This window comes from Momordica charantia (genome assembly GCF_013281855.1).
Source record: "Momordica charantia cultivar OHB3-1 chromosome 8 unlocalized genomic scaffold, Mcharantia_2.0 BLBB01000008.1, whole genome shotgun sequence".
Taxonomy (NCBI): domain Eukaryota; kingdom Viridiplantae; phylum Streptophyta; class Magnoliopsida; order Cucurbitales; family Cucurbitaceae; genus Momordica; species Momordica charantia.
Genome location: NW_028275166.1, coordinates 33,049,631 through 33,069,165, shown reverse-complemented (window position 1 = coordinate 33,069,165; position 19,535 = coordinate 33,049,631). Strand labels below are relative to the sequence as shown.

Below are 19,535 nucleotides of genomic sequence, written 5' to 3'. Positions count from 1 at the left end.
TGAAGAGCTAGTTTCCTTGAAGAGGCTTGATGGGAAAGAGAGGTAAAAGAACCTAAGGAAGGTACCTCACAAGCTCTTGGATTCCGTGGCTAAGGCTTACTTGGGCAGATTTTAGGTGAGGGTGGAGGAGTAGGATAGGAGGTGAGTGGTTGATAGAACCTCTGGATTCTAGGGAGATTTTGGCAATAAGGGTGGTGTGAGGGCTCAAGACAATTTGGGAGGGGCAGTTGGATCATAAAGAAGAGTTTCTTCCTTTGTTTGAAGAGGAAGAATCCTATCAGACTTGAGATAGGAATGGCTAAACTGATTGTCCCAGGAAGAAAGCTACTCAAACAAATCTTGTTGATTCCAAACTTGTGGGTGTCCATTATCACACAGTTCCAACACCCATAGATATGAACTACCCTTCTAATTCTCAATTGCTTTTGAGATGTAACTCGAATGTTGATATAGTATCACAGCTCTTCATGTGATCATCTTGTCTGCCAGAAACAAAAACGTGAAATTGACGAGCCTAAAAAGTCACGATCGTGAGGCATAAATTTTGATTAGGAGTATTATTACTCAGCATCTTACATGTCGAATTACAATGCCACGTATGAATCTTTGAAACCCACAAAGGCATGGAAGGCCATCAACCCCGGGGTCAGCCACGAGAAGGGCAAAGTATAAAACCATAAAGAAAGCAGTCATAATGTAAGGAGTGACAGAGAGTGGGGTTGATTTTGTAAGCACAACGTAAGTGCCCGAGCAAAATGCCAACACCATCGCAAGAATGGCAACAGTGGTGGAATCTGCTGCAATCCCAATGTACCGAACACGAGCTTCTTCATGACGGGCGATAAACCCACCCGGCACTGTAAACACCACGAAAGATGGTTTCTTGGTGAGAATGGCGAGCCCTTCCTGTTCTCCGCTGCTGATAAACCCACCCGGCACTGTGAATCCTGCAGCGAAGGTTACTGTGGCCACCAGCATCGCCACCAACAGGTTCACTTCCAGTGCACTTTCTAGTCCAAAATCTGAACTTTTATCTAATTTTAATTTGTTGTTTGTTGATGTCTCTTCCTCTCTCGCGTTTTCAGCTTCTTTGTTCATCTTTTCTAGTTTTCCGCTGGCATATTGTTGCACTGCCAGTGGACCCTTGAAATTCTTTAGATTGTAACAAGCTACTGCCGCCTTTAATCCTTCCTACAGGTTTAACAAAAATATGTAATCCTTTCCATAAATTTCTTTTATAAAATAACTTTTTAATAGCACTAGACTTCATATCGTTATTACATGATGCTGATGTGAAACATAATGAATGATTGTAGGATTGAATTTTTTTTTCCTAAGACAATATGATCGTCTCTTTTTTTTGTGCTAATTTTTTTTACAAGTAGTGACTGAGTTGCACTGATTTATTCAACAAAAACACACCTCCAATTCAATATGTAGGGATTAAAGTCATATATGTTTATCCGTATTTCTCCTTTTATGATTGGAAAAATAACAAAACAAGAGAAGAGAAGGGAAGAGTAGTTACCTGGTCATGTTTTTTATAAACATCAAAAGGCGTCGAGAATTCATTGTTGGCAATTTGCCAAGTCGCTATTTTATGGTTGGTAATAACTTCAATGGCATCATAAAACTTGTGGAGGGCAGCCAAATGCAAAGTTGTGTTGCCATCACAATCTTGCTTGTTTATTAACCTTTCAAGCGGCGGTGTTTTCAATATAAACTCCACAGTAGCTCTTCGTTTGCCTAAAACTGCAGCATGAAGGGGTGTTCGACCCTTGTTGTCGATTAAATTGTAGCAATCAGGACGACAATTTATGAGCTCCTTTAATGCGTTGGAATAGCCTTGAAAAGCAGCAATATGGAGAGCAGACTCCCCATTATTGGTCAACAGGTAGATCGCAGAGCTATCGTATTGAATAAACAACTTAATTGCATCAATTTTCCCACGAAGAGCAGCATAGTGAAGAGGGATCATTCCTAAGTCGTCACCTTCTCTTATCATTTCTGGCCTCCATTTCACCAGAATCTCAATCTCTTCTAGTGCTGAGACAAAACAAAACCAAACAAACAACAAAAACTTTAAAAGGTAGTATCTAATTAAGTCCCAAAACTTTCAATTTTGTGTTTAGTAAGTTTTAGATCGTTGGTACCCCAAATATCCACACCGAGCTCCTCAGATTACACCATGACTACATCTTCTGATCAGACTCGCCACTTCTTAGTTTGACACTGGAGAATTCACCGACTCAATTAGGTTTAGACCATAGACCTTATATCATTTGTTAACGACAACGGTATCCCAAATACTCCAAGTATCTTCGCAATTGTATGATACCAATGGAGATAATTGTTTTCATCTATATACTATAAATCATGCTCTCCCCTAACTAATGTGAGATAACTAATGTGAGAGTTTGTTGTACCCTTAAAAACCCAATATAGATCACAACCAACAATGTAATGCAATGTTAACATGTATCCTATTAAACATAAAATTTAGAAGCCAAGAATGTTACAAACTTTCTTTTAAAGTAGAAATAAACTCAATCATAACATTGGATTTGTAAGGAAATGTGCAATTAAAGTCCCACGTTAGAAGAAGATCATGAATATATATGTGATAGAGAAGATTATCTTTATTTGTATATGAAATCTTTTGGGTGAAACTAAAAGTAAAGCGGCATGAAGTTACCTAGTCCACCTGAATGTAATAAAACAAAAAGGTTGAATCACATGCTGTGACTTTAAGGATAAATTCAATTAAATTTTCTTACGACATATGTTGAACGTCAGTATTTGATGCAATGCTGTGAGGCCTCTGGGTCCTTTGTAGAGTGCTGAAGATGGTGCGTATTTTATAATATGCTGATGGATACCCCAAAATTGAGAGGCAATGCCAACATAAATGGGAGACTCATCAGCACTATTCACAAAGCTACAAACTTCAGGATCTGCTTTCGCCAGCCGCCTCACAGATTTAAAACATCCACTCCTCGCAGCACAGTGCAAGGCCGTGTCTTTCTTCAAATTCACACTTCTCACCAGCTCTTCAAGATGCTTGGACTCTCCCGTTCCCTCGTCGGCATTCCGCGCGCAGGCGATGAATTGCGTGACCAGGTCAGCATGTCGCTCTCTCGCTGCGATGTGGAGGGCTGTGTCGCCCGAGGAGTTGACCTGCCACAGCAGCGGTGGACAGTCGTTGGCGGCGGCGGTTGCGAATTCGGCCTGGTGGAATTCTGTGGCGACGTGAAGAACTGTGTCTTGAGATGGGGTTAGCTGGGACTCAAGATTATTTGATGTCTCTTGAAAAGTTCGAAGGAAAACCAAGTCCCCTTTCATGGCGGCGAGGTACAGATTTGGATCCATCAAAAGGAAGGAGCTTTTTGAAGCTTGAGAGTTAATTAATGGAACCACACACACTGTAATGATAACTAATACTGTGTATTTGGTAACAGGAGAAATGTTTTAGGTATATATTGTCTCGTGGGCCGGCTGCTTTCACAAATTTTCCATGGATAAGGGTTGTGTGGACGGCTTCAACAATTCAAGACACCTCATTGCTTCTCTCTCGAATATATGTTCCACCAACAGAGATTTTTTTTTAACTATACATACATGTTGGCCACGAGAGAGTTGGTTACACTTATCTTTTCTTAACATTAGACTGTCAAATTAAATGTATACACCTGCAATATTCTGAAATATAAAATTTTAGAACGAGAAAAAGTAGAGAGTGAAAGATATATACGTTGAAGTGAGAACATGTAAGAGAGAAAACCTAGAATGAAGAAAAGAAGTAAAACTTTAGAGATTAGAGAAAAACTTTTTCTTTTTAATTATATTTATGGTTTCCCTGTCTGAAAGAGCTAAAAGCACACCGCTCTTTCCCCTCGTCAACATGGTAAAGCGGCTTCGCTCCTCGCTCTTAAAGTGAGTTTACTTCCGAACCTAGTAGCTAGTAGTAAGCTATGAAAGTCATGATAGAAGTTATTGGCCGTTGAGTTTAGACAGCTAGTGCTATGGAACTCATGTGTAGTCGGAGGTTCTCCGAGGTTGTCTCGTTCCTCCTTTTAGGAGCAAGCTACCTTACTTAAAAGTAATTGGTATTTAAGTAAGGTTTGGAAAAATTCTAGGAAGATTGAGAGAATTTAGAGAGAAATTAGCTGGGAGGAAAAAAAGAAGTTATACATTAGAGAAAAAGACAATTGAGATGGAAATTTTACCAAATAAAAGTGGAGAGAACGAGATATGTGGAGTGAGAATGAGACATGTTTCCTACTTTTAAAATAAAAACATAATTGTGTTGGATGACTACTTTATTTGTTGTTATTTTTTATTAAAAAAATAAATAGAAACTTGTTCGTTGTTGTCTAAAGTTTTCAATTAAAAAACTAGAAGTTTTGTATGAAATTAGTTTTTTAAATTAATTATTCATATGTGTTCTGTTATATTTACTTTCTAATATTTATCCTAGATTTTGTAAGTCAGGAATGATAAAATAATATTTTTATGGTGATAAGATTACAAATCAATCACATCCAAACACTTGAATGTGATAATAATAAAGATCGGAGAAAAACAACTCTAATTGTGCGAAAAATAAAAAAAACAAACATATATATGTTAATGATCATACAACCATCTCAATCAATGTTCGAGGATTTTCTAATTCCGATTTTGATTCTTCACAAAGTGAGGATAAACGTCAGAAATCTTAGTAGAGTTGCAGAGAGCTCGGATCCACCCAAGCGCACTCTTTTGCCATTTCATCATTATTGAAAGGTGTACAACACAATTAGAATGACCCATATTTAAAAATAGTAAAAAAAACAACTAATTTAAAGTGTAAGGCGTGAAATTGAAAGTTTAAAGTTAAAAATTAATAGTAAAATATGAAATTTCCCCTATAGAAAAAATATTAATTAATTTAGCAATTCCAGACAACTTTAAATATATTATTAATCACTTTATTGTTAGAAAAATAATAAATTAATTGAACATTCACACATGCTTTTTTTAACTTTTTTAGTACCATTCACACATGCTTTTTGACAATTGATCCCTTTATTTATAATTTCTGGACAATTTCCAAAGGGTTTCCTAGTAATCTACCAGAAATTAAGGTTATACATGTCCCCACTTTTGATCGTCTTTCTTGTCCTTTTTCCTTTTTTCTTTTTCTAAAAAGAACTTATAAAAAACAGTAAAAGTGAAGTTTGGTAGAAAATTATGGTAGATAAGAAAGATGGGTTCATTAAATCACTCGCAAATTTGAGATGAGATGATTGTTAAATTAAATAAAACAAATTGTTTTTTTTATAAAGGATTTATTTTTTTTAATTTCTCTAAATTTTACCCTGACTTAATTGTATGAAAAATAATATGTTAAAAAGATTTTTCAAAAAGTGAATTTGTCTCTCCAACTTTTATCTTGTCATAAAATTAAATATTTTTACTGCTATATTTATGTCAAACCTCAGGCCAGGGCAAAAAACATCAAACCCATGAGGTAAATGTGTACAACCGAGTTATGTTCAGGGTATCAAATTTTCCGTTGACGTATCGACATTTTCATGTGTGTCCATAAGTTTGACACCAACCTAAGGATAAGAAAATATAAAAAAGGATATATCTATTTAATATTAATATTAATTCTTTTCAACTTGTTTAGAAAAGGGTGAAATAGTTAATTTAAATATTTTTTATAATTTATTATTTTTATAATATTTCTAAAAATATACTTCTATGTACTCTAAATTTATTCTGCTTTGAATTTTGAAAATTGAAGAATAAGTTGTTATATTGATTTTATTTTAAAAACTAAAAACTAAAAAAGAAAAGCAAAGGCAAAATCTAATTATGTCTTCAAGATTTATAATCTTATCCATGCCCACTTAGTCAAAAACAATAATCTTTCCCAGAACCTTTTTCAAAGCAGATTAAAGACCTACTTTTTTTTTATCAATAGAAAATTTCTTTTCGTACCGAGTGGATGATATTTTAATTTTAATAACCCTAACAACTTCAACTTTCATCTCATTACATTCTGTCCCACTCCCACTTCCACTTTCTATACTTCAATCTATTCAATAACAAAATTTTTAGCCAAAATTCAAATAAAAAACAAGTTCTTTTTTTAGTAACTACTTTTCTTTGGTTTATTATTTTAAAAAAGTTTTCAAAAATAGGAAAAAAAATAAGAAACATAGATATCTTGGAATAATTATGTTAACCTGACTAAAAAAATCGAACAAAATATTGCAATAAATTGTTCTATTGGAGTGATTAAAAAAATGACACATGAAGATGCTACAAGAGGCTTGGTAAAATCTCAGGTTTAAATTTTTTCAAGGATACTGATGAGTGACTTTTGGGTCTAGTAATTTAGGGTGTTTTTGAGTTTAGTTTTTACCGACATTTTCTTTGAGTAGTTTAATCGTTTTTAGTAGTTCTTTGTTTTGTAGGACTTGAGTTGAAGAAAATGAGAAAAAGAGCAAATAAAGAAGCAAAAGCGAGCCAAATTCCAGTGCTTTGGACGCCGAAAATTGACAAAATGGCAGAATGTTGGGCGCCTAGGTGTCGACTTGGAGAATATTGGGCGCCTAGGCGAAGTTGGAAGCGGTGTTTTTGCTCGTACGCGTTTGAGCGCCTAGGCGCTGCGAACAGAACCTGCATTTTTAAACTTATTTTTACCCTAGCCGAAAGGTGGAAAAAAAGAGGAGAAGAGACAACATTTTTAGAGAGAAAAGTTGGGATTTTGAGAAGATCGAGAGGAACGCGAATAACGGAGGCTCGAGAGATCGCAGGATTTTGTTTCTTTCTCTTCTTCTTTCTCTCCTTTAGCTTCGACTTCTTTATGTTGATTGAGATTTTCTTTTTGGATTCAAGTATGAACTAAATACATTTTCTAGGGTATTGATGTAGCCTATATCAAACTTTACTTTCTTCTTCTTTATTTGATTTTCTTTCTAAACTTGTTGGTTGTGAGGTTTTTTTCTATTCTTAATGCATTTTTTAGATTTGGTCATTATTTACATTGATTCTTTGTCATAAATCGAGGTTGAGAAACAAGATTATTAACTAGATCGGAATAGTTCTCCCAAATTAAAGCAAGAGATATAGAGATCATATTCTTGTGAATTTTGTGTCATAGTTTTTGGGTTCTACCTGCTTAATTATTTTAATTGTCCGAGTAGTCATAGAGATATAGATACTCTACTTTTCGAAAAAAATCGTATTGCTTTAGAAATAATATCGAGTCAATAGAGTAGAATCTGTCAACAACCATGGTTTAGAAAAGTTTCGAATAAAATAATAAAAGAGTTAAAGAACAATATCGGTGAAGTCATGCTCCAGAGTTTAATCCACTTGAACTTACTATTAATTCTTGATAGTTGTGTTATTTTATTCTATTATTGATAGGGGTGAGCAAGCGAACCCGAAAAATTGATCCGACCGACTAAAACCGACGTCGGTCGGTCGGTTTAAAGGACAAATCGGTCGGTGTTGATTTTTTACCGTGAAAAATCGACAAGTCAGTCGATCGGTTCTTCTAATATCACAAGAACCGACCAACTGATCTACCTAAAAGAAAAAGAGAGGAAAAATCTAAAATTTCTTCCACGAGAGAGAACTAACAGAGAGGAACAAGAGGATAAATGATAAATGAGTGAAAAAGAAGAAAGATGTAGGAGTAAAAGGGAAGAAAAGAGAGAGAAAGTAGGAGAGAAAAAAAGAGAGGGAGAAATCAATTGAAAATAAAGAGAACAAAAAGGGACAGCTAATAGATAGCCACATGAGTGAGAAAATGTAAAATAAAAAAAAATTATGTTTCAGGGATTCACGTGAGTTATATTTATATATAATTATATTTATTTATTTTATATACTTTTATTTATTATTATTATATTTTATTTTTTTATTTTTTTCTTCCCCACCTACGTGGCTCTTTAGTAGCCATTCGTGTTCTTATCCTACTTTTCAATTTCTCTCTCTTTCTTTATCCCATGACTCATTCCTTCTTCTCTTTTTCTTTTTCTCTCACTTCTTTCTTCTCTTCCTTCTTCCATGCATGTTCTTCCTCTCTATCCTTTTTCTTCTCCTTCTTTCTCCATTGTGCATTTCAGTCACAAAACCACCCCCTTGGAATCGTTTTAGTTTCAAATTTACTACCTTTTAGAAACTGACCAAATCGATCGACCAAACAGTCGGTTAAACGGTCGATTTGTAAAGAGATGGAAAAAAAGAAAGTTTTCGAGGTCGGCCAATAACCGATCCCGACCGACCGATGCTCACCCCTAGTTATTGAACTACTTTATTTTAGAATTACTTCATTTCACCATCATTAAACGTTCCATATTCAGATAAAATTGAAGTGGAGAATTTGATAATTAGTAATCATTTATTCCCTGTGGAGACGATAGTTTACTTACTTTTATATTACTTGTGACGATTCGTATACTTGCGAAATCGAACAACAGATATACTAACAATTTGATATCTGTTTGCGAACTTGAACCTAGTTCAACTAGTTAAGGTACCTAATTTCCCATCAAAAGGTTCTGAGTTTAAATCTTTACCTCACATATTGTACTAAAAACAATTTGATAATTACTGCAAACTGCAATAAGTAATTGTGTTCGTCATTGTAGTGAATATAGTAATACCATCATAATGGCTCAAACTTTTCTTTTTAGACAAGTGTCATGCCAATAATAGCCTTGCATCATGCTCCACTGCACCAACACCAGAATTTGTTGATTTTAGTCCATCTGTTAATTTCAATATTAAGTCGGTAAAAGTTGATACTTAGAGAGCACACTCACTCCATATCGTTATATGGACCACTCCCTCTCATTCTCAATTGCTTTTGAGACGTAACACAGATGTCAGAGTTAAACAAGCTCGTGTAAAGAGATATCATCCTAAGAGAACCCATGACGAATTTTGATGAGAGTATCATTCAATGACGAAGTAGCATATGTTGGACATTAATTACTTAGCATTTGACATGTCGAATTACAATGCCACATACGAATTCTTGAGACCCAAGGCACGGAATGCCATCAACCCCATGGTCAGCCACAGGAAGTGCAAAGTACAAAACCACAAAGAAAGGAGTCATGAGTGAGAGAGGGTGGGTTGATTTTGTAAGCACAACGTAAGTGCCCAAGCAAAATGCCAACAGTGGTGGAAGATGCTGCAACCCCCTTGTACCGAACACGAGCTTCGTGACGGGTAATCATGGTGTGGAACTGGAGAATGTTAAGGATCCCACATTGAAAAGAAAAGGGACCTAACAATGGTTTATAATATATATGGGCTACTCCTCTCATTGCCAATTGGTTTTGAGATGGAACCCCATGAATATTAATAGAGAAGCACTACAAAAATCGAGCAGAAAAATGTGAAACTATTGGAAACATCACCGATGTCGAGGTCTATTATTGCAAGTAACCTCATCCAATGGCTACATGTAGGACACATCAGCAAGCCAGATTTCAACATCAATAAATGTGTTATTAATGTCCTAACGAGTTAAACTAGGTTCAGATTCACATATAATTTAATAAGTAAGAAGTGAAGATGTATGAAAGTTTGTTTATCTCAAAGGATGAATTTGTTAATTTAATGGAATAACCCGTGGAGGTTTAGATCTCCTAAACTCAGTTAAACTCTCATATATAATATATAGAGGGAGAGTTGATATGATCAACATAATTTAATTGGTCAACCATCTAGTAGCTTCCGTTATTGGGTGTAGGTTCAATGCTTCTATCTCTCATTTCTATATACCTAATCATATAAATGTGAAAAAATTTTAAAAATAGACGAGATTATGTCTTAGTACTACTAGGACATAAGGTGAGAGTTGCATTTTTATATATAAGGGAACTAATTAAGTTGAGGTCTTAAGTTTCACGTACAATTCTAAGGAGCCAATAATATTTATGGAAGGATTATATAGTTTATATATCTTTTTGTGCTCGATTCCATATTGAAAATATCTAACCTATCTCGAAGTTCATATTGCCTCTAATAATATTTAGATTATTTGATAAACAATTATTTTATCTTATAAACTTCATATTATTTTCAAAATATAGTAGCCCTAAAATTGATTTTCTAAAAGTATTCGGGAATGGTATTTTATTGAAGACTTATTAGTCTAGATATAAGTAATTATCTTATAAAATGTTAATATCATATTGTCACTATATGATTAAGGAAGGACCATGTGGTACACCATTATTTGGCATAGGAGCCTTCCTATAAGCTTAAACATCAACCATCAACTTCAATAATAAGGTAATGGTTACACATCTTTTCCTTCATCATTAAGCTGAGATATATCACCTATTCTATTTCTTGAAGGAGAGAGAAAGAAAGCTTGGGTGAGTGTGAACCGGGGGTATTTTAGTAAATTAACAACTATAATAAAATATTGTTGCTCTTGAAACTTGGACACCCTTCTCAATAATAAAGGAGATACTCTTTGTGTGTGTGTTTTTCGTTGAATAGAGTGTATAAGAATGGAGATCGAACTCACAACTTCTTAGTTAAAGATATATGCAAGTTATATTCGCTTTGGCACTGATACTCTTTTTTGAGATAAAGTAGAAGCAATATTTTAAATATAGTGGAAATATCAATATCTTAATTTTTGTTAAAGATTGATAGAAATATTGATAAAATTACGTCGATGTCGATGAATATTTGATAGAAATATTGATAAAATTACGTCGATGTCGATGAATATTTTTTTAATTATAAAATAAAGAATTTGTAACAAATATTTAAATTAAATACTTTTTAGATAAGTCAAAAGTTATTAATATTAACATTATATTTCATATTATATTGATATTTTTCAAATTATTTTTTCCATTTTTTTTCAATACTATGAAAATGTCTATTCACCCCTCATATCGATATTAAACACAAAAAAAAGTGTCGACGAAGATCAATACTTTGTGTATAAGTAGGAAAAATATGAATCGTGTATAAGTCTTTAAATTTTATGTATTTATTTGTTATTATTATTTTCTTTTATTTCTGGTCTTTAAATTTTATTAGTTGAATAGTAATTAGCGGTGGTTTTTCTTAACTATCGTTATTAATTTTAAAAATTGATTTTTGATTTCGAAATGTTTATTAGTTAATTATAATCCTGGTATTTTTAGTGAACTAAAATTGCTAAATTTGGCAAAAATTACCGAATGTGATTGTTGTTATTAATTAATTAACTAGTGTAAATTGGCAATAAATTATTAATATTTACGTGATGTGTTGAACACAGCCATTCTTTTTATCTTCCCTCTTTAATTAGCAAACATGAGGTCGGTGGTTCGAGATCGAGAGAAGAAAAAAATTATTGATGAGTCTAGAAAAAAATTATCGAGGTCGGTGTTTTATCTGTCTTCTCAATAGGATATCTCCTTATCTGACCAAATTCTTTTCGGGACTTCAAAATTCAAATGAACACATGGTGTGAGATTCAAAACATGCACAACTGTGCTTAATGCTTCACCCAAAACAATCTTGGCAACTGTGACTATGAAAGCAAACACTTGCAACAAGGTCCACAATACTTGCCTCCATTATCGGTCCTGATGTACTTCAACTTCTTACCAGTTTCTCTTTCAACAAGGGCATGAAACTGTTTAAACACTTGCAACACTTGATCTTTAGTCTTGTCTTTATAGGACCGCATACATCAGAATATACTAAATCAAGTATATTTGGCTTCCTCGAGTGTTGAGACGCCTTAAAGGAAACTCTAGTTTGTTTCCCAACTAAGCAATAAACACATCTTTTCAGAATTGCATTATTTATACCAGAAAGATGATTCTTTTTGGCCAAAATCATCAATCCCTTCTCACTAATGTGACTGAGTCTCTTATGTCATAATTCAACACTCTTTTCATCATCCACTGTATTTATTGCAGAATCAATAATCTTTGCTTGCGTCAAATACAGTGAGGTACACGTCTCTCCTTTAGCTACAATCATTGAGCCTCTAGTAAGCTTCCATTTGCCATTGTAGAAGGTATTGCAGAAACCTTCGTCATCAAGCTTACCTGTGAAAATTAAATTCATACAAATATCAGCGATATGTTTTGCATTCTTCAAAACCAGCGTAGTACAATTCTTGGTCTCCAAGTGCACATCACCAATACCAATGGCTTTTGCTGATCCATCATTACCCATCCTAACACAGCCGAAATCACCAGATGTGTAGGATACAAAGAAATCCCTTCTAGATGTAGCATGAATTGACGCGTCACTATCAATCACCCAATTGCTCTACTGTATAATTAGATTAATAACATCACCATCAAATAAGATAAGGAAATCCTCAGTATCTGTAGCAACTTTATCTGCATCATTACCATCATCATTTTTCTTTTCCTTACGTTTATCATTTTTATTCTCTCTCTTCAGTTGTCGACAATACTTCTTTATATGTCCTTTCATGCAACAATGATAACACTCAACATTGGATAACCGGCCGCTCTTACTTTTGCTTCTATCTCTACCCATCGGACCTTTACTCTTACTCCTCCCCTTTCTTTCAGTAACAAGAACATATGACTGTAATGAAGAACCCTGTGATTTTCTTCTCATCTCTTCATTTAAAATACTGTTTTTCACCATGTCCATACTTATTACTCCATTTGGGGCTAAGTTCGATAACGAAGTTCTGAAAGTCTCCTACGAGTCTAGCAATGTACCAAGAAGTCATAACCCTTGTATCTCATCTTTAAACTTGATTTTCATTCCAGCAAGCTAGTTAATGATACCTTGGAATGTATTCAAGTGATCTGACATGGGTGTTCCATCTTGATACTTCAAAGTCATCATTTGCTTGATCATAAACAATTTATTATTGCCAGTTTTCAGGGCATATAACGACTAAATCTTGTTCCACATAGTCCGTGCATGTATTTCTTCTCCAATATGATTTAGAATATTTTCTTCTACCTAATGTCTAATAAAGCCACAAACTTTTCTATGACATATTTCCCATTCTAAATCAGTTTTATCTCGAGTGAAAAAACAGAAAGATAAAAATCTTTCAAATATAAAACATCTTCCATCTTCCTTTTCCAAACTTGATAATTTGAATCATTCAAGGTCACCATTCTACTTGTACTAGTTTCTATTGTTCAACACAAGGCCTAATTAATTTTTAACTTAACCTCGCTGTGATACCACTTTTGTTGGGATAAACCTTTAAATTTATGGACCAATTATCCCCTAACCTAATAGGAATAGCAAGTAAAAATAATAATCCAAACAAGCACAGGACACAAACAATTTTAACGTGGAAAAACCCTCTCAAGGGGTAAAAAACCACGGACCGAAGTCAAAATCTCTACTATAATCAATAATGGGTACACCAAGTTCTCCCTAGTAACAACTAGAGGCATACAATAATAATATCTCGAGACAATAAATCTCGACAAACAAAAAGAATAAATCGGGGAAGAAAATTAGAAAGATCTCACCTAGAAAATGACAACAACTACCCACTGTATCTGACTATAGGCAACTCCAAAAGAAATCTCCACCGTCCAGATTGAAGACCCTCGTGTCACGATACGAATGAATTTCTTTTTCCTTTTCTTTTCTGTTTTCTCTCCTCGATCTGCGTGTACTTTTCTCTCCCTCCCCTTGTGTTATCTTATGCGGCTGCACATGTAGTTTTAAATATATATATATATTAAAAAATCCCTAAACATAATGGCCCATTTGGGTCTAAAAGTGTTGGGCCTTCGCACATGTGAAATAATATCCAACAAAGTACAACAATCTCGTGCCATCATCTTGTCCACAGGTGTGCCAAGATTGGTGAGTCCATCTTGAGAGAACACACGACGAATTTTGTTAAGAGTATCATTCAACAAAGACATATGTTGGACATTGCTTAGCATCTTACATGTCGAATTACAATACGACGTATGAATCTTTGAACCCCACCAAGGGATCGAATGCCATCAACCCCAGGGTCAGCCACGGGAAGGGCAATGTATAAAACCATAAAGAAAGCAGTCATAATGTAAGGAGTGACAGAGAGTGGGGTTGATTTTGTGAGCACAACGTAACTGCCGGAGCAAAATGCCAACACCATCGCAAGAATGGCAGCAGTGGTGGAAGATGCTGCAACCCCCTTGTACCGAACACGAGCTTCGTGACGGGTGATCGTGGTGTGGAACTGGAGAAGCACTGCAAAAACCGAGCAGCAAAATGCAAAACTGTTGGAAACGGTAAACACCACGAAAGATGGTTTCTTGGTGAGAATGGCGAGCCCTACCTGTTCTCCGCTGCTGATAAACCCACCCGGCACTGTGAATCCAGCAGCGAAGGTTACTGTGGCCACCAGCATTGCCACCAATAGGTTCACTTCCAATGCAGTTTCTAGTCCAAAATCTGAACTTTTATCTGATTTTTTGCTGTCTTTGTTGTTGTTTGTTGATGTCTCCTCCTCTGTCGCATTTTCAGCTTCTTTGTTCATCTTTTCTAGTTGTGTGTTAGCATATTGGTGCATTACCATTGGACCCTTGCAATTCTTTAGATTGTAACAAGCTACTGCCGCCCTTAATCCTTCCTACAAGTTTAACAAAAATATGAATCCTTTCTATAAATTTCTTTTAAAAAATAACTTTTTAATAGCACTAGACTTCATATCGTTATTATATATGATGCTGATGTGAAAGACAATGAATAACAGTAGTGTTTGTAGGATTGAATTTTTTTTTCCCTAAGACAATGATTGTCTCTTTCTTTTTGTACTAATTTTTTCTACAAGTGGTAACCGAGGTGCACTGATTTATTCAACAAAATCACACCCCCAATTCAATATGTAGGGACTAAGTCATATATGTTTATCCATATTTCTCTTTTTTATGATTGGAAAAACAACGTAACAAAACAACCAGAGAAGAGAAAAGAAGAAAAGTTACCTCGTCATGTTTTTTATAAACATCGAAAGGCGTCAAGAATTCATTGTTGGCAATTTGCCAAGTCGCTATTTTATGGTTGGTAATAACTTCAATGGCATCATAAAACTTGTGGAGGGCAGCCAAATGCAAAGCTGTGTTGCCATCACAATCTTGCTTGTTTATTAACCTTTCAAGCGTTGGTGTTTTCAATATGAACTCTACAGAATATAGTCGATTGCCTAAAACTGCAGCATGAAGGGGTGTTCGACCCTTGTTGTCGATTAAATTGTAGCAATCAGGACGACAATTTATGAGCTCTTTTAATGCGTTGGTATAGCCTTGAAAAGCAGCAATATGGAGAGCAGACTCCCCATTATTGGTCAACAGGTAGATCGCAGAGCTATCGTATTGAAGAAACAACTTAATTGCATCAATTTTCCCATGAAGAGCAGCATAGTGAAGAGGGGTCATTCCTAAATCGTCACCTTCTCTTATCATTTCTGGCCTCCATTTCACCAGAATCTCAATCTTTTCTAGTGCTGAGACAAAACAAAATCAAACAAACAACAAAAACTTTAAAAAAGGTAGTATCTAATTAAGTTCCAAAACTTTCAATTTTGTGTTTATTAAGTTTTAGACCTTTAAAAACAACCCTCGAGTAGTCAATCGTCTATATATACTCTCAAACTTGAACAAGAACGTGCTCTTCTCCCAGGCTTCCAACACACCTTGATAAAGCACACCCACAGATTACACCAATCAAAGGAATGATCCATGATATATAGATGAGGGCAATTATCTCTATAATCTTGAGGACTATGTCCAAAACGGACAACATAATCGTATTAGCGGTGATACTAAGGTTAGGAGTTCTTGGATACCGTTGTCCTTAACAACCCTGACTAATCTTTTGGATTCACCGATACGTCTAGTTTTAGATCATGGCTTTGATACCATTTGTTAAGGACAATGGTACCTCAAATACTCCACGTATCTTCATAATTATATGACATCAATGGAGATAATTGTTTTCATCTATATACCATAGATCATGTTCTCCTCTAACTAATGTGAGACTTTATTTGTACCCTACAAATCTAACATAGATCACTGTGAACAAAGTAATTCAAAGTTAACATATATCCTATTAAACATAAAATTTAGAAGCCAAGAATGTTAAAAACTTTCTTTTACAGTAGAAATAAACTCAATCATAACATTGGATTTGTGAGGAAGTTTGCAATTAAAGTCTCACGTTAGTTAGGAAAGAAGAAGATCATGAATATATATACGAGGGACAAAATTATCTCCATCGGTATATGAAATCTTTTGGGTGAAATTAAAAGTAAAACGGCGGTCAACTGCCCAGTCCATCTAGACGTGATAAAACAAAAAAGTTGAATCACATGCTGTAACTTTAAGAGTAAATTCAATTAAATTTTCTTACGACATATGTTGAACGTCAGTATTTGATGCAATGCTGTGAGGCCTCTGGGTCCCTTGTAGAGTGCTGAGGATGATGCGTATTTTATAATATGCCGATGGATACCCCAAAATCGAGAGGCAACGCCAACATAAATGGGAGATTCATCAGCACTATTCACAAAGCTACAAACTTCAGGATCTGCTTTCGCCAGCCGCCTCACAGATTTAAAACATCCACTCCTCGCAGCACAGTGCAAGGCCGTGTCTTTCTTCAAATTCACTCTTCTCACCAGCTCTTCGAGGTGCTTGGACTCTCCCGTTCCCTCGTCGGCCTTCCGTGCGCAGGCAATGAAGTGCGTGACCAGGTCATCACGCAGTTCTCTCGCTGCGATATGGAGGGCTGTGTCGCCCGAGGAGTTGACCTGCCACAGCAGCGGTGGACAGTCGTTGGAGGCGGCAGTTGCAAACTCGGCCTGGTGGAATTCTGTGGCGACGTGAAGAACTGTGTCTTGAGATGGGGTTAGTTGGGACTCAAGATTATTATTTGATGTCTCTTGAAAAGTTCGAAGGAAATCCAAGTCCCCCTTCATGGCCGCGAGGTACAGATTTGGATCCATGGAAGAGGACTGGTAAATGAATCTCAACACACACTGTAATGATAAATGAATTTTTCTAGGTTGTTGGGTTGTTAGAATATAATATTGTGTAGTTGGTATGAGGAGAAATTTTTTAGGTATATAATTGTCTCGTGGGACGGCTGCTTTCACAAACTTTTTAGAATATTAACAAGTAGCCTTATGGATAAGATTGTGAGCCTCGGAGAATGGAAATTAATATACTACATCTTGTTCTTCAATTGTGCTCTAGTATTAGCTTTAGATTCTTTTACATGCTTAATTTTGTTGTTGCCTTTCTTGTTTTTCTGGTTAGATTATTGGGGTTTTTTTAACATGAGTGATTTATGATAATTTGTTTTTGGAGAATTTTGTTAACTTTATGATTCCCATATGGGAAAATAGAGTTGCATTGAGAGAAATAAAGAAAATTAGAAATTGACAGAATTTAGAGTAAGTGTGGAAGAGAGAAAATGTTAGAGAGAAAGGGTAGAATAAGTGGAAGAGCTTCTAGTTACATTTATGGTTTATAAAATTTACTAAATTCTGGGAGTATAAAAAAATTTAGAGAGAACATTGGTTGGGGAGAGGGAAAAAGAAGGTTCTACGTTAGAGAGAAAATATGAGAGAGAAATTTTACAAAACAAAAGTTGAGAGAGATATGTGGAATGAGAAAGATAAATTTAAAGATAAAATATATTTTGATTTTAAATTTGAGTTTTATGTGTCTATTTAGTCCTTGAACAAATTTAAAAAGTGACAATTTAGTCATGATTATTAGAAAATAGTTCTAAAAGGTTTTAAGTTAAATTTCAATAAATGGTGACAGTTCAATATATATCAATTTTATATTATTTTTAAATTTTTTTTTCATTCCCCCATCTCGCCCCTCTTTTTTCTCTCTCTTCCCTCCTCCTTCTCTAATATTCCTCATTCTAAATTTTCTCTCTCTTCCCTCCTCCTCCTCTAATATTCCTCATTCTAAATCCCTCTCCCTTTGGAACAAACTAGGAATATCGACAAACTAGAGGAGGGAAGAAGAAATTCCACGAAGAACGAACTTGAAGTCGTTGTTAGATACTTAATACATGAACTAAATTTATCCAACTCATCAACTTAAGCTTTTGAGTTGAGTGGTGTTTATTCATACTTAACATGAATTGGATATCTAACCGTCGCCATCGACTAGTAGTAAGGAAAAGAAAGGCACAGAAAAACCATGGAGGGGAAGATCCATGGTGGGTGCCAAAACAATGGGATTTTTGGAACTTCGATCCTCGGATTCAAATTCAGGAATCAAAAATGTGTTTTACCTTAAATTTAAAGTGTGAAGAAGAGAAAAGAAATGAATTATGGAATAATAAACAATTATTTTTGTTTAGTTGCACTTAATCAAAATTTAAAAAACTAAAAATTAAGGCCAATTTAGTAATCTTATGATTTTTTTTGCGTGTTTCTTGTTTTTTATTTCTTGTTTTATAACCTTTACAAAGTAGTTCTAAAGGTGGGGGAGCCGAGCAATTGAATAGGTAAACAATAACTAAAGAAGGGATTTGGAGTTGAGGAATGTGGGAGGAAAACGAGAGGATGGGGAGAAAAGAGGTAAGAGAGGAACAGAGGAGGGAAAATATTTAAAAATTAATAAACATCCAACTCACAAATGTCATATCATCATTTCGTTAATGACACTGACGAAAGTTTGACATTTAGGAACGTTTTAGAATTATTTTTCAAAGCTGTCACCTTTTGAAATTGAGGGACCAAATAACTCTATAAACTCAAACTTAGAAACCAAAAGTATATTTCAATCTAAATTTAAAGTGGGAAGAAGAAAAAAGAAATGAAATTATGGAATAATGAACTTAATTATTTTTGTTTAGTTACACTTAATCAAAATTTAAAAACTAAAAATTAAGGTGAATTTAGTAACCTTATGATTTTTTTCCCCTGTTCTTGTTTTTTTTCTCTTATTTTAATAAAGAAAAACATAATTGCGTGGGATATAAACCACTTCTTATTTTGTTGTTTTTTTCATTAAAAAAATGAAAATAAACATATTTCCTAATTATTTTTAGTTTTTTCTTTTTTCTCGTTATCTAAAATTTTTAATTAAAAAAAAGTAAAGTTTTGTTTGAAAACTGATTTTTCAAATTAATTATTCAAATTTGTTTTGTTATATTTATTCTTTAATATTTATGGTACATTTTGCAAGTCAAGAATAATAAAATAATATTTTGAAAAGAAAAACTAGAAACATAAATAAAAACACGAAACGAGAAGCAATAAATTTGATTTTAGTACAATTTTGGAAATGTTTCTTTAAAAAATACGAGAAGTAGAACACAATGACCAAAGACTTGAGTTTTAAAAGAATTGGAAGCTAAAAATAAAATGTAGGTGCTTACCGATGAGTAGGTATACGACCCTTATAAAAATGATTGCATAAAGAAAATAAAATAAAACAAACAGCTGTAAATTTTTTAATATTGACAAGTATTTCTAACTTAAGTTTTATCCAAAGCCCTGTAGCTTATCCGTGGTCAGGAAG

At 34.4% G+C, this 19,535-nt stretch overlaps 2 protein-coding genes across 2 annotated transcripts; both read right to left on the bottom strand.

Moving 5' to 3' along the window:
• Positions 1-531: 531 nt before the first annotated feature.
• On the bottom strand, positions 532-3,736 carry LOC111013104 (protein ACCELERATED CELL DEATH 6). The gene is made up of 3 exons (XM_022287478.2): positions 2,778-3,736; positions 1,529-2,046; positions 532-1,191 (listed from the first exon to the last, which is right to left on the bottom strand). The coding sequence occupies exons 1-3, from the start codon at positions 3,367-3,369 to the stop codon at positions 565-567; spliced, it is 1,737 nt and encodes a 578-aa protein (XP_022143170.1). The 5' UTR covers positions 3,370-3,736; the 3' UTR covers positions 532-564.
• A 10,074-nt stretch (positions 3,737-13,810) lies between these two features.
• LOC111013102 (protein ACCELERATED CELL DEATH 6-like) lies at positions 13,811-17,164 on the bottom strand. Its single transcript, XM_022287475.2, has 3 exons — positions 16,396-17,164; positions 14,970-15,487; positions 13,811-14,614 (listed from the first exon to the last, which is right to left on the bottom strand). Exons 1-3 carry the CDS (start codon positions 16,988-16,990, stop codon positions 13,934-13,936), a joined length of 1,794 nt encoding a protein of 597 aa, XP_022143167.2. The 5' UTR covers positions 16,991-17,164; the 3' UTR covers positions 13,811-13,933.
• Between the last annotated feature and the right edge of the window lie 2,371 nt (positions 17,165-19,535).

Bases quoted from the DNA above. Each gene is read 5' to 3' on its own strand.
- LOC111013104 (XM_022287478.2), bottom strand. From the start codon at position 3,369: ATGGATCCAAATCTGTACCTCGCCGCCATGAAAGGGGACTTGGTTTTC. The intron at 2,047-2,777 runs GTAAGAAAATTT...GTTTTGTCTCAG, and splicing joins ACTGACGTTCAACATATGTC to CACTAGAAGAGATTGAGATT. The intron at 1,192-1,528 runs GTAACTACTCTT...TTAAACCTGTAG, and splicing joins TTTATAAAAAACATGACCAG to GAAGGATTAAAGGCGGCAGT.
- LOC111013102 (XM_022287475.2), bottom strand. From the start codon at position 16,990: ATGGATCCAAATCTGTACCTCGCGGCCATGAAGGGGGACTTGGATTTC. The intron at 15,488-16,395 runs GTAAGAAAATTT...GTTTTGTCTCAG, and splicing joins ACTGACGTTCAACATATGTC to CACTAGAAAAGATTGAGATT. The intron at 14,615-14,969 runs GTAACTTTTCTT...TTAAACTTGTAG, and splicing joins TTTATAAAAAACATGACGAG to GAAGGATTAAGGGCGGCAGT.